Source organism: Geotrypetes seraphini, chromosome 4, assembly GCF_902459505.1.
Source record: "Geotrypetes seraphini chromosome 4, aGeoSer1.1, whole genome shotgun sequence".
Classification (NCBI taxonomy): Eukaryota; Metazoa; Chordata; class Amphibia; order Gymnophiona; family Dermophiidae; genus Geotrypetes; species Geotrypetes seraphini.
The window spans coordinates 166,800,427-166,814,932 of NC_047087.1; the positions used below are offsets into that span (position 1 = coordinate 166,800,427).

The window sequence follows — 14,506 nt, forward strand, 5'->3', positions numbered from 1 at the left end:
ATATGCACTAAAATCAAATAGAACACATTAAAATATATTCCATAGGCTAAACATTTCAGCGAGGATGAAAGAAAACTAAATTAAAATGCACATTCCTAAAAGACAAATACAGGAAAGCCAACTTTTGTGAGATTAATTTATTTTATGTTTTTAATCTAATAAATTGATAAAATATTATCTTTCATTGCATGACAGTAATATTAAGGTTTTACTTCCATTGCTTTCAATGGAAGTAAAACCCGGATGTCTCAATCCATCTTCATTTTTCTGGAGCCATATAATATGTCATATGTCCCAGTCAATAATAAGTATGTTAAATGTCCTCCCCTTTTTATATTTTATATTATAAAACACTTAGAATTATGATTAGCGTTTCATCAAATTTTAATAAACATGACTGGACTTGAAACTTGACTTGAATATTACTACTTTCCTAGTATCTGTTAGCTTTTCCAGATAATGTCTTTCTTTCTGTAATCTCTTGAAGTTTATGGATATTAATTTCCTTCCTTCTTTTTTCAGCTGCTCCTTTGTTTACTCTGACATTAAGTAAATCGAAACTAAAACTCTGTGAAGTAAAAAGTCAGAAGCAGTCTGTTTTACAGAATCTTCACTACAATTGCTCTGGTGCTGGTTCTTGACTTTCCTCACAGCTGCTTGGCTTAGCACACTACGGTCTTTATGACAATTTGGCAAATTCTACTGCATTTTTCTGAGCTAATAACAGTGGGATTTTTCCTGTTAACTTGGAGATTCATCAGGTATGAGAATGTATCTTATTCCCTTCTCTTTTAATTCTTTCTTTACTGCACTTTTACAGTTCCTTTCAGAAATTATGAAATAAATGGATGTGATTTTCTTGCACATTCACTTCTCCTTCTGCAATGTTTAAATTTTTTGTCCTAACACCAAAACCACAAATTGCAATACTAGATATCACTGATCTGGGTCTGCTGCCATTGAAGGGAGGAGGGGTAAGTGTCCAGTGCACCTTGTACAGTGTTACCACCACTCCCCCTGGACACTGATTCCTGAGTGGGTGATGACAGGAATTTCAAACACAAACCCTTCACACTGTAAAGGGTTTACTGGAGACCTGGTACTGTTCCTCTTGACTACCTTAATAGACAGCCTCACCAGAACTTGATAACTTATAAACTTTATTGCAAAGAAATTCCAAACTAAAAGTTCAGCTTGTCAACATGCAAAAATAGTTCAAATCAAAAAGGTTTAGCTTTGTCAGAATGCTTCCACAATCTTTTCAGTTCAGTCATTAATGAAAAACAAAATGTGGCCTACAGCTTCTCTTGCTCAAACAGGCAGAGGTATTCCAAAGTACTGTACTCGCCACTTGCAGGGGCATTGTTTCACAAACCACCACAACACACAAAAAAAAGCCATCCAAAGGTAAAATAAAAACTTTCACAGTTCATTGAACATCTCCCTTAGAGAGTAAGACTACAAAGCTTTCTACTACAGAATGACATGGGAGAAAAATTTGCCCCTGTCCCCGTGAGCTTGGTCCCTGGTTCCCACAAACCGTCTGATCCCATCTGCACAAGTCTCGAATAATTATTATTTTATATTTAACATATTTTATTAAAGTATAAAGAGAAACAATATTATGTACAATTGTCATTTTATAAACACAAATAATACAGAGCAAGGATCAACAAAACCCTTGTCTCCTTTCCGCTTCCCTTCACAAATATCCCCTCCACTATCGAGAAAACTGAATAAGCCAAATTACTACAGAATGTTGTTGTTAGGTGCCACTGACTCGTGCTTAAGTCCTAGCAACTTGATGAATTGCAGATCTAAAAAGAAATTGGTTTTGTGCTAGTTGGAAAGGTCCTCCAGCGTCATCCCCATGGCTGTTTTCAATGTGTCCAGCCATCTGATTGCAGGTCGCCTTCTTTGCCTGATTCCTTCAATCTTCCCAAACATGATGTCCTTCTCCAGAATGCTACACAGAAAATCATGCTAACAGAATAACGCAGTCACACATTATAGGAATAGTGTTAGGGAAGTGCAACTAGGGCAACTGGTAAGAAAGAGCCCTAAGCTAGCTGGAAGCTAAAGAAGTACGACCTGGGCTTTGTGGTCCCCAGTTATGTCTAACACCAGCTCTAGCACAGTGTTTTTCAACCTTTTTTGGGCAAAGGCACACTTGTTTCATGAAAAAAATCACGAGGCACACCACCATTAGAAAATGTTAAAAAATTTAACTCTGTGCCTATATTGACTATATATAAAGTAATTCTCTTGAATAGGAATCAAATAAACACAAAGAAAGTATTTTATAATTACTTTATTATGAAATATTAAGTAAACAGAATAGTGAAAAATTATAAAATACTTTATTCAGTGCGAAACCTGGGCCTGTTTGGCTGAACACAAAGCTGATATTCTGGCTGGAATCGAAGAAAGACACATACGTAGCTCTTCGTCAACAGCTCTCAGTCTCTGTATTTGGTTTTTATAGCATACAAAAATAGACAAATATACCCTCCATCCTTTTTATTAAACCACAATAGCAGTTTTTAGCACAGGGAGCTGCGCTGAATGCCCAGCGCTGCTCTTGACGCTCATAGGCTCCCTGCGCTAAAAACCACTATTGCGGTTTAGTAAAAGGTGACCATATTGTAAAATATAGACAGCAGATATAAATTCAGAACTGTGCATAGTAAGTGAAGGGAAGTTTTCATCTCTGGGAATTTACCCAGTTAACTATTAAGTTTTTGGGCAAATTCCTTTGAAAACTGTGGTAATACTGCCTCCACTTTGCTAAATTTAAAATAAAATCATTTTTCCTACCTTGTCTGGTGATTTCTGGTTGCACTTTCTTCTTCTGACTGTGCATCCAATCTTTCTTCCCTTCTATCAGCCTGTATGCTTTCTCTCCTCCACACCTCATTCCCTCCCCCAACTTTTTCTTCCTCTCTCCCTGACCTTTCTTTCTTTTTTTCTGTTTCTCTTCTTTCCTTCTGTTTCCCTGCCTGTCCCCTTTCTTTCTTTCTCCCTGCCATTCCCCAAGCCACTGCCACTGCCGCTGCCATCGGGGAACAGGACCCACCAATGGATAAAAGGTCCCAAAGCCGACGCCGACGCATGCTCTCCCTGACGTCAATTCTGCAATCGGAGAGGAAGTTCCACCCAGCCAGGCAGCGATTGGCTGGCCCGAACTTCCTCTCCGACTGCAGAATTGACGTCGGGGAGAAGAAGACTTATCGGCTCGATAGATTAGATCGCCAAGACAAAGTGAGTCCTGGGTGATCGACTCACTTTGCCTTGGCGAGCTACTGGCGCCCCTGCCTCGGGCCCCCTGTCAGCTCCGGGCCCCTGAATGCAGGACTGGTAGTACTGCCCTGATGGCGGCCCTGCGGCACACCAGGCAACATCTCGCGGCACACTAGTGTGCCGCGGAACAGCGGTTGAAAAACACTGCTCTAGCAGGATACATATTTTAAATCTGATAGTGGTACTTCGGTTTACGAGTGCACCGGTTTGCGAGTGTTTAGCAAAACGAGCAAAACATTTGCAAAATCGGCACCTCGGAAACCGAGCTTGCTTCGATGTACGAGTGCCTCCCCCCCCCCGATCCGGCACCCCCCCCCCACCGCGATCCGACATCCTCCCCGGACCCATCACCCACCAGAACACATCACTTACCCCCCCATCTGGCACCCGGCACCGGCACCAACGCACAGGACATGCCAGTGCCGGTTACTGAAGATCTATCGTCCTTTTCGCTGGGTCTTGAGCATCTGCGCATGCTCAAGGCCTTAGTTCCTGCTCTCTCCGAGATTCTCGAGATCTCCAAGAATCTCGGAGAGAGCAGAAACTAAGGCCTTGAGCTTGCGCAGCAGGTGGTGGTGGACTGGGTGTGGGGTGTTGTGAGAAGAATCGGGGCTAGGGCTTCGGCGCTGGAGGGAGAGAGGCAGGCTGGCTTCGGCTCGGCAGGGAGGGAGGCAGGCAGGCTGGCTGGCTTTGGGGGAGGGGTGGGACAAAGGCTGGAAGGCAGTGAGGGGGACATAGGAAGGAGGGAGGGAGGAAGGAAAGAGAGAGGCAGAGAGGTACTTGGAAGCTGGTGCAGTAGAGGTAGAGATGCTTCTGAAGGACTTGACCTGGGTGCTACTCCTGCTGACTTGAGAAGGTTGCACTCCTGTCCTGTTTGGAATGTGGAGTTGCAATAGGAGTGAAGCTGATGTCTAGGAACTGGAGCTGGGAACTGCTGCAAAGACAGCAGAGTTGTTACCTGATGGCTGGAGCTAGAGATGTTGCAGTGATAAACATGATATTTGGGGAACTGAGGATTTGTTGAAATTTTAGAGTAAAGCTGTTTCTCATTTCCTGGGACTGAGAGATGCTGCAGTGAAAGTGTATATGCATTCTGATGACTGGGTTTGGGAGATAATATACTATAGTACTGAGAAAATCACAACCAAATTTATAGGTGTGCCTGCCATAAATGTGTCACGCTATCCTGCCTTCTTTCCTTGTCTGTTACCTGACCTATTGTATGTAGCATGGTTAAAAGTGACTGCCTGCTAATTTGTATCTTGATCCTGAAATCCTATATTATTATGTTTGCTTTTGTTATAACTACAGATCAGAATTAAATAGTACTGACTGTTAGTAATATTCTAACAAGGATGAATAGTGTTAGTCTGTATATCACACATTATCATTTTTATTTACTATAGTCTATTAAAAGCTTGTGCAGCATTGAAAATTATTATACAATGAAAGGATGTGTAAATCTGTATTATGGGCATTGCCTAACACTGATCAATCTAAGGACATATGGTTAAGGTGGGTGGGTGGTAAAAGGGAAGTATTTGGAACAGAGAAGCCAGGGGCAGGAATGTTGGTAGCACGCTGAATTGAACTAAGACCAGGAACTCAGTGGTTTGTATAGTATATAGAATTCAGTGAAAGGTTTATGCTAAAATAGCAATATACAATGAAATATGGAAAGGGGGTTATAAGCAGAAGAAAGACTAGAGAGAGAAAGGCCTGGACCAAAGGGGAAAGACAGGAGGCAGATGCTGATGGGTGGGGGGAAGGGAGAGACAAGGGGTAGATGCTGATTGAAGAGGGGTGGATGGAGAGAGAAAGGGCAGACATTGGTTGGTAGTGGGGAGGGTAAAGGGGGAGCCTATGCTGAATGGGAGTGCGGATAGGAGAGATAAGGGAGCAGATGCAGGAAGGAAATGGGGAGGAAAGAAAGAGAGGAGCAGATGCTGGATGGAAGTAGACAGAGAGAGGAGAAGGTACTGGATGGAAAGGGTAGAGAAAGAGGGCACATGTTGGGGGGGAAAGGATTGAGTTAGTGAAATACTGGAGGGGTAAGGGAAAGAGGTGGAGAGCTGTACAGTGAAAAAGGAAATTGATGACAGGGTAGTAATAACGTAATCTAGACAGATGCAGAAAATAAATTGAAAAGGAAAATGAGAAAAAAGGGAACAGGATTGCAGAGGAGAGGTGTGAGAGAAGGAAGGGAAGGAGAGGAGAGAGATGCTAGACCAATGGGGGTGAAGGGAGAGATGGAAGGGGGAGGCATACAGTTTCTGGAAGGGGCATAGGAGAGAAGATGCCATATAGGGGCAGAGAGAGGGCAGACAGTGGATGGAAGGAAGAGAGTAACAAGAAGATGAGGAAAGTAGAAACCAGAGAGGACAAAGGTAGAAAAAAATTTTCTATTTATTTATTTTTTGCTTTACGAAACATGTGTCACTGTTTCTGTGGTGTTGCATTGTGTACAGAGTCCAGCTTCTTGGTGGTTCAATTTAACCTTTGTCTACGTATTTTTATTTTATCCCCCTTTTACAAAACTTTTTTAGCGCGAGCCATAGTGGTAGCAGCTCTGATGCTCAGAATTCTATGAGCATCTGAGCTGTTACCACTGTAGCTAAAAACCACACTACAATTTTGTAAAAGATGGAGGGGTTAGTTTGTGATTTTATATTCCATACTAAGCAAAGGTGTTTTCTGTGTTCTGTGTGTTCTAAAGACATGGTTTTCTGTTAGGATTGACTGTGCAGGATTGATCTGTACTAGTCTGGCTTGTTTAGTTTTACAATGGGTGTATTGATGTTGTACTGCTCACTGCAGTATGTAAGATGCTGCCTTTTCCTAGGTACACTCTTGTGTGATGTTTGGATTGTTACTAAAGATCATGTTTTTCATACAGATGGGGGGGGTGTCAAAAAATGATGGGTCCCGGGTGTCACATATGCTAGGTACGCCACTGGTGGTAGGTACAAAGGAGAACTGACACTGGATCTGGGGAGGGTAACAGAGGGAAAAGAGAGAGAGACCTGGACCCAAAGGGGATGGGGCTGGATTGTGAAAGAAATGTTGAATGTGAAAGAAAGAAATATTGGATGCACAGTGAGAAGGAAGTGCAACCAGAGACTCATGAAATCACCAGACAACAAAGGTAGGAAAAATGATTTTATTTTCAATTAGTGATCAAAATGTGTCAGTTTTGAGAATTTATATCTGCTGTCTATATTTTGCATAATATTTGTCTATTTTTCTATAGTTATTGAGGTGACATTGCATATTTTAAAGTCATCTGCCTTGACATCTTTGAAAAAACCCTGAAACTCGTAAATAATTAACATTTTCTCTGCATACAGTGTGATTTGTGGTTTTTTTTTTTAATTTTATGGTTACCATTATGAATTAATAAGATATTGTGTGGGGGATCACGTGATGTGCTGAGCCGGGAAGGACATGATTGACTTGTGCTCCGGGGCCTCGGGTACTTTTTTATCCTAATATTGCTTCAATCTTTACTGCTTCAAGTACTCACAGTAGAAGTGGTGTATGGACAATTTTGTCCACCCTGTTAGCCCGCCGACGATGAGTGGGAGAGCCACCAGGTCTGACAAAGAGAAGGTCGCGCGTTCAACTAAACCGGACACCATGATGGCAACTGTGGAGTCAGGCCCCACGCTACAGCTCACCGCTGAACATATTGAAACTATCTCCGCATCGGTGGTATCTGCGTTACATGCTTGTTTTGACCAGCTTTAGGGACAGCTCACCACTCTGGAGAATTTGCTTGCTGATACCACGCAGCGCACCGGAGACCTGGAAAACAGAGTCTCCATGGTTGAAGACGCCCATGCTTCTTCCTCGGCAGAACTGGTTTCACTTCGGGAACAAGTGAAACATCAAGCGGACAAACTCGACGATCTCGAGAACCGTTCCCGGAGGGATAACCTACGGCTAGTGGGCCTTCCTGAGACGGTGTCTGATTCGGGAGTTCTCTCTCGGGTGGAATCTTGGCTTCAGAAGGAATTCCCGCTGTCCGAGGGTATGGGATCGCTGAAATTGGAGCGAGCGCACCGTTTGGATAGACCACGTGAGAACCATACAAGGGCTCGAGTGGTCATACTGAAGATACATCACTATGCTCATAAGGCCGAACTGATGCACCAGTATAAGCAGCGGCGGAATACTTTAACATTTGATGGGGAACCTATTCGGCTTTTTCAGGACTATTCTCCCTCTCTTCAGGAGTGACGAAGGCTTTTTTCTCCCCTGTGTTCTACACTCTCTGCTAAAAAGCATCGCTTTATGCTATTATACCTGGCGCTATTAAAGATCTGGACGGGCGCCGGGTGGAGGACATATGACTCTATTGAATCAGCTCAGGCCTTTGTGGATTCTTTTTTTGCTGAACCGAGCACCTCAGCTGCACTGCGACCCTAAACTGCTGTGTTGCTGGGGTTACTTAGCGCCTGTTTGTTAGTTTGCTGAGGCTCGCTCTTGGAAGCTGTGTCTTGTTTCCTTTTGTGAGTGGGTTGTGTCGGGACTCCCTATTTGGTTGTATGGTAAGGTATGCTTGTATGGTTGCTGAGGGGCTTTGGGTGGGATGCTGGGTAGCCATGTGTGAATTGTGTGTGGAGTATGTGGTGGACCCGGAGTGTTTTTTTTCTTGGAGTTTTCTTGAACTGTGTGAGACGGATCTCCTCAACCCTTGGGCTTTTCCTATAGCACTCATCCGTGGGGCATGCGATCAGTCTCCCTATGTTGATCTTTCCACTTTGAATTTCATGTTTGTTACTTTTTCTGGAGGCCTTTTTAGGTATCCCGGCTTTCTATATTTCCCTTGGTCCTTTTGCTCGGCTTGTGTGGGGTGTTTTGTTGTATGAATGGGGTGGTGGTTGAGGTTGGAGGACTTTGTGTTTCATTCTCTGTTTCTTTCAGTATTTTGGTTCCATGGGCTGGGTGACTGGTATATTTGAGTTCAGGTGTTTGTGGTTATTAGGGCTTGTAGATATTCTTTCCACTTCCTTTGAGTGTTTCTTTGGATGGGTGGGGGAGGGTCTAGGGCCCTGTTCACATTGAAGTGTGTCTCCCTTGATCTGCTCTGCATTAGTGGAGTGGGTCGAGTTTTTGTGCAAGGGTTTTTGGGGGGTGATGTGTTTGGAAGGGATTGGGGATTGGGTTGTGGTGGGAGGGTTATCGGGTGGTTGAGAGTTGGATTTGTGGGATGGGATGTTGGGTGGGGTGTGGGCGGTCCTCTTTCAATTTTTCTATTCATTTTTGGGAATATTGTACTGTTTATGCTATGTTTCTTGGATTTTGCTTTGTATCTTGTACTAATGCCTCGGGGGTGGCTGGGCTCCTGGGGTCCATGTTCTGTCTTTTTCTGTATGTCTTCTCACTAATATCTTTTGACTTTCTTTGATGACTACTCCTTTTAGACTTACATCCTGGAACGTAGGGGGCATCACCTCACCGGTTAAGCAGTCTAAAATCTTAATGGCTTTGCAGCGTTACCATTCAGACATTGCATGTTTACAAGAGACTCGTTTGATGGATGCGGAACATCTTAAATTGTGTTGCTCCTGGGAGGGGGAGGTCTATTTTGCGTCCTCTTCAGGCCGTCATGGTGGTATAGCTGTGTTAATCCGTAAGTCTTCCCCGTTTGGTGTTCAGCTCCTTGATAAAGCTGTTGATGGTCGCTATCTTCTTTTATGTCTTACTCTTAGTGACCAGCGCTACCTTCTTCTGGTGGCTTATGGCCCCAACTTGTCAGAATCTGCTTTCCAACAGAAGTTAACGCAGCTTTGCTCTCGCTATTCAGGGGAACCACTTCTTCTTTTGGGTGACTTTAATTTAGTCATGGCCCCCACATCTGATAAGTTGGGTACCTCTTCTATTTCCTTGGGAGACAGAGGCCGTCTTCTTTCTGATTTTTCTGATACTCTTTTGGTGGTGGATCCTTGGCGCCTGCTCCATCCTGAGGTCCGGGACTATACTCACCTTTCCCGGGCTCATAACACTTGGTCTCGTATTGATCATATCTTTCTGTCTTTTCGACAGTATTTCCTTCTGTAGTTTCATCGAAAATTGGTCCTTTGAATATTTCGGATCATACGCCCGTATGGGTAGATGTTTATTTGGATGTCGCCTACTTTTGCTCACCTTTTTGGCGGTTTCCGTTCTATCTAGCTCATGATGTTGAATTTCAGAACTTTTTAGACTCAGTGGGATGACTATTCCACCAATAATGCTTCTCATGTGGATGATCCAGTGTTGTTTTGGGAGGCTGCTAAAACAGTGATTCGGGGACATATTATTTCTTGTGTGCGAGAAACAAGCGTATCCATAAGGGAATAATCACCTTGGAATGGGCCTTACCTACTGCCAAGCGATCCTTTCATTCAGCCCCATCGATGGAAACTAGGGAGGGTTATTTGTCCACTCAGGAGGCTCTTAATTCTCTTCTTCACTCTCGTTTCCAGAAATGGTTGGCCTATCATAAACACCGCTTTCATCGTTTTGGTAATAAGCCAGGGTGCCTTATGGCGCGATTAGTACATAATGAAACCAGTCGGAAACCGATTTTGACTCTTCATACTCCTGGTGGGGGCCGGGTTACTAGTATGTTGGATGTCTCTAGAGTGTTCCTTAATTTCTTTTAACAGCTCTATGGTGCTCCTGAGGATACTTCTCTGACCTTGTTGGGGGACTATCTTCAGTCCTCAGGGCTTCTGCACCTTCCTGAAGATGTCATTTCCTCTCTCTACAGTCCCTTTCGGGCAGCGGAATTAGAATCTGCTATTAAAGCTCTGCGTTCTGGTAAAACCCCAAGCCCAGATGGTTTTTCGGGAGATTTTCATCGTATTCTTTCATCCCGTCTTTACGGACCCTTGCTGGCTCTTTTCCTCGCTATGCTAATGAGGCACTTATAACACTATTGTTGAAACCTGGCAAAGAAGCTGATGTCCCTAGCTCATATCGTCCTATATCTTTGATTAACGTTGATCTTAAGCTTCTTTCTCGTATTTTAGCTGATCGTCTTGCCCTTCATCTCACTGAGCTTATCCATGAGGACCAAGTAGGCTTCGTTCGTGGTCGCCAATCTGTAACATCAGTAAGGTCCTTTTTGCACTGTCACATTGTCAATATCATTGTAGTGCCGCTTTGTTCATCAGTTTGAATGCCTCCAAGGCCTTTGATAGAGTCCACTGGTCTTTTTTGTTTCGGACACTTGAGTATGTTGGGCTGGGAGGCTTCTATCTGAAGGCCATTAGCTCTCTTTACTCTAACCCTCATGCCTCTTTATTGGTTAATGGACGCGCACAGATTCCTTTCCTATTCTTCGGGGTACGCATCAGTGTTGCCCTCTCTCACCCCTGCTCTTTATTCTTTCTCTGGAACCTCTGCTTTGCACTCTTCGTTTGATGCAGTACACGGTGTTAGTGTTGCTGGGATTACATTGAAGACTTTGGCCTTTGCTGACAATATGTTTTTGATTCTTACTAGGCCAGAGGACTCTCTTTCAACAGCATTGGACCTTATTTCAGAATTTGGATTTCACTAGGATCTTTCTCTCAACTTAGATAAGTCAATCGCTTTATCCTCCGCTCTTGAGGTACGCACAGCATGGAGGGGTACATTTCCTCTTTGATGGGCGGACTCGAACTTTAAATATTTGGGAGTACTTATTCCGTTTGATTTATCTCATTTGTACTCTCTTAATGTGGAACCATTGTTTCAGGCCCTTCAGAATAAATTGCACCTTTGGAGGGGTTTACCGTTTTCTCTTCTCGGCCGGGTTCATTTATATAACATGCTTATTGCCCCATGTTGGCTGTATGTTTTTCAGGTGCTCCCTCTTTATTTGACTTCACGGGATGAGCGTCGCCTGGAACGTATGGTTCAACGGTTCCTATGGTTGGGCAAGAGGGCCTGACTACCTTACAAGCGGGCGGCGGCTCCGTGGTACATGGGCGGCCTGGGTTTGCTGAATATCCGCTATCTGACTATTAGTTGTGGTATGAGCCATATTAATGACTTTTTTCGGGGTTCCACTGCTTTCACTAATACCTCTTTAGAATTTTCTTCATTCTGTCCCCTCTACTTCTCCTGAGCCTCTCACTAGTAAGGTGTTACATCGTTCTTTGCGCAAGGCATGGTACTGGGTCTATAAGTTTAATTTTATTAACCCTACTATCTCTTCTTTTCTGCCTATTCGTTTCAATAACTTTCTTCCTGGGGTTGATGGAGTGAGTTTTGCTAGATGGGAAACAAGGGGCATTCATTATGTGTTTCAATTGGTGGACGACGATGGGAGAATTAAGTCCTTTAATCAGTTGCGGACAGATTTTGATATTCCATCTACTGATACTTTTGCCTATATGCAAATTCAACATTATATTAATTCCCTACCCTCTAACTCACTTACGGCCCCCTGGCCTTTACTATTGGCTCTCAACTCCCTGTTCCCCTTAAGTTTCACCATTGTCATTTAAAGGATGAGTCCCCTTTGTTCTAGCTTACGGGATGCCTGGACACGTGACCTTGGGGTGGACTTATCTGGTGATGTGATTTTGCAAGCTGTTCGCAGGTTGTCTACTTATCGTAAATACACTGTTTTTTGGGAACAACACTATAAATTGGTCCTTCAATTGTACATCTCCCCTAAAAGGGCTCACCTTTCTGGATTTCGGGAATCAGCTGCCTGTCCACGATGGCAGACGTCTGAGGCAGGTTTGGGACACTTATTTTGGACTTGCCCCAGCTTTCACTCCTTTTGGGATGCTATTTTTTTCTTTGTGGAGCGCATTTGGAACATAACTATACGCCACTTTCCCTTGGTATTATTTGGAGCTGTCCCCCACTATTCCCCCCGTAAACGGGGGGCTGCAGCTTTCCTCAAATGGACAATTCTTGCATTGAAATGTATTCTGCTTAAATGGCTTGATCATGAGGCGCCGGACTACTCTCTTTGGCGGTGCCAGATGATTACTCTTCTGCTATGGGAACAATGAAATGTTTCTGACTTTTCCACTCTCCCAGGGCGCTCTTTCCACTGAACTTGGAAACCCTTTTGGAACATTATGACTCCTTTAGCGCATAGCTGTTTGCTTAATTGTTGATGCTTTTATCTACTGTCATATTTATTTTATGTATACTGTTCTCTTTTCTGTGGTACTACTACTGTATATTCAGGGTGTTTTTTTGGAAGGAAGACCAGGGAAGGGGGGAGGAGGGGGATTTAGTTTGGGAGGTTGAATAACTGTACGTTAGAGATTTTTTATATACCTTGAGCTTGTTTTGCTTTTATCTTTGCACTGTTGTGTGTTTCCTTTTTGAGCTCAATAAAATATATTTGAACATAAGATATTGTGTGTATATGAAAAATGAATGGAAGAAATTGGGGCCGGGGCTAGGGCGGGATTGGGGGTGGGGCTGAAAATTAATAGATGTCCCGTTTTGATGAAAAAAATAAATGGTCATGTTAAGCATTACCCCTCTTTGTCCATATACCACCCCCATGCAGCATGCCCCTTTTTGTCCTTGTTCCTATGCTCCCATCCATGCCCACCATCTCTGTTTTTGTATACCTGTGACCAGCTTCTCCCCGCTCTTACTCTCTTACACCAATGTCTCTCTCACCTCCCTCCCTCCGTTATGTTCAATATTTCACTCACTCTTCCTTCAACCCCTTGGTTCAGCTTTTCTCTTTCTCTTCCCTTCTCTCTCTCTTCCTCCCTGCAGGTCCTGCACCTGTCCCTTCTCTCTAGCCCCCTTCCCATGGGCCAAATACCTCTATCCCCCCCTTTAGCACCCAGGTGTGGGTCTGGCACCTCTCTCTTACCTCCAGCTCCAGTCACCCACCACATGGGCCCAGCACCTCTTTCCTTTTCCCCCAATCCCCAGACCAATTTCAGCATCTGTCTTCCCTTCAGTTCCAGCCGGTTCAACAGCCCAAGCAAAACCAGCAACAACAAAAAAAAAACACCCTGCAACTCCCCTGGTTTGGCCTCTTTGTGCCTCTCACCCCAGGCCTACCAGTCTCTTAGAAGCTTTGTTGATGAAGAGACATCACAGGCCTGCTCCTAGACCTTCCACTGGCTCCCTCCATCTGATGTAATTTCTGGCAGATTTTTTAATTTATGCTGGTTTTGACCCGCAAGGGAAGAGGGCTGTTGGACCTGCGATAGGGAGGGATGGGGCTGCTGGACCCATGATCACAAGGGGGGCTGCTGGCTGAAAGGGGGGGGGAGGAAAGAAATTCGCTGCAGATCCTTTATTGCAGGGCGGTGAAAATCCTTGTTCCCATACCTGCGGCAAATGGCTGATTTTTCCTCTTTCCTACTGGTTTGCCATGGTTAACCGCGGCTTACTGTGGGAAACAGTCTCCTTGTCATTCTCTAGTTTCCAGTCCACTTTCCTTACACCAGCTGATAGCAGCTAATTAACAGCTTGTTCCAGCCCTAAAGACTGGGGGAGAGCTGCGAGTTTATGAGATGGCAGTTTTAATAATTACACACACAAACCTACTCTGGCATCACAAACTCTCCCAACACCTAACACCCAACAGCTAACAGGTATTACAGTTTCACAGAGGAAAAAAAATACACTTTAAAAATTTGCTTCTTGCAGTCCTCAAAACAAACCATGGGCAAAATAGCCAAATGAGACTTCAAAAAGAAAAAATAAAATGCATTCAATAGTCAGGTAAATAACTGATGAATTTTCCACTTGCCTTTGTGCTTTAATCAGTGTCCATGTCCTGCACACCATTGCTCAGCAGGTCACAGCCAACATCCACCTCCATAGGCTGGCTTGTGTAACTTTTAATGGTTGGGGTCTTCTCTTTACCTTCCTCAACATCCATGAATTCAGGGAGCTCCGCTTCAGGGTCCCTTAGCCCTGTGGGGTCCTTGCCCTGTTCCCAATGCCTCCTCTCTGCCTTTAACCATTTTGCTTTGGCATTTAAGAACTTTATGCCACGCCCCAAACTTCCAGGTGAAGGTATGGTCTTTTGTGCTCTACATCTTCCTCCCTGGTGGTTAGGAAAATGACTACTTAGATGGACATGTATACCCTTCCAAGCAAGAGTCTGCTCTTACATTCCCTTTAGTGGGTCTTGGTGCAATAACTTCTGCCTGAGGATAGTGTGCCTTTCTACACGTATCTTAGTTTGAATCTGCATCCCCGATCTCTATCAACTTGGGACTTTGAATAG

The 14,506-nt window shown here is 44.1% G+C and overlaps 1 protein-coding gene across 1 annotated transcript in view; it reads left to right on the forward strand.

Annotated features, from left to right (window-relative positions):
* The first annotated feature begins 647 nt into the window (after positions 1–647).
* Positions 648–14,506, forward strand: part of VRK3 (VRK serine/threonine kinase 3) — a 255,863-nt gene continuing 242,004 nt past the window's right edge. The window contains exon 1 of the mRNA XM_033941762.1: positions 648–761. Coding sequence (XP_033797653.1) covers positions 682–761 — 80 coding nt within the window. The 5' untranslated portion in view covers positions 648–681. The remainder of the gene's footprint in view (positions 762–14,506) is intronic.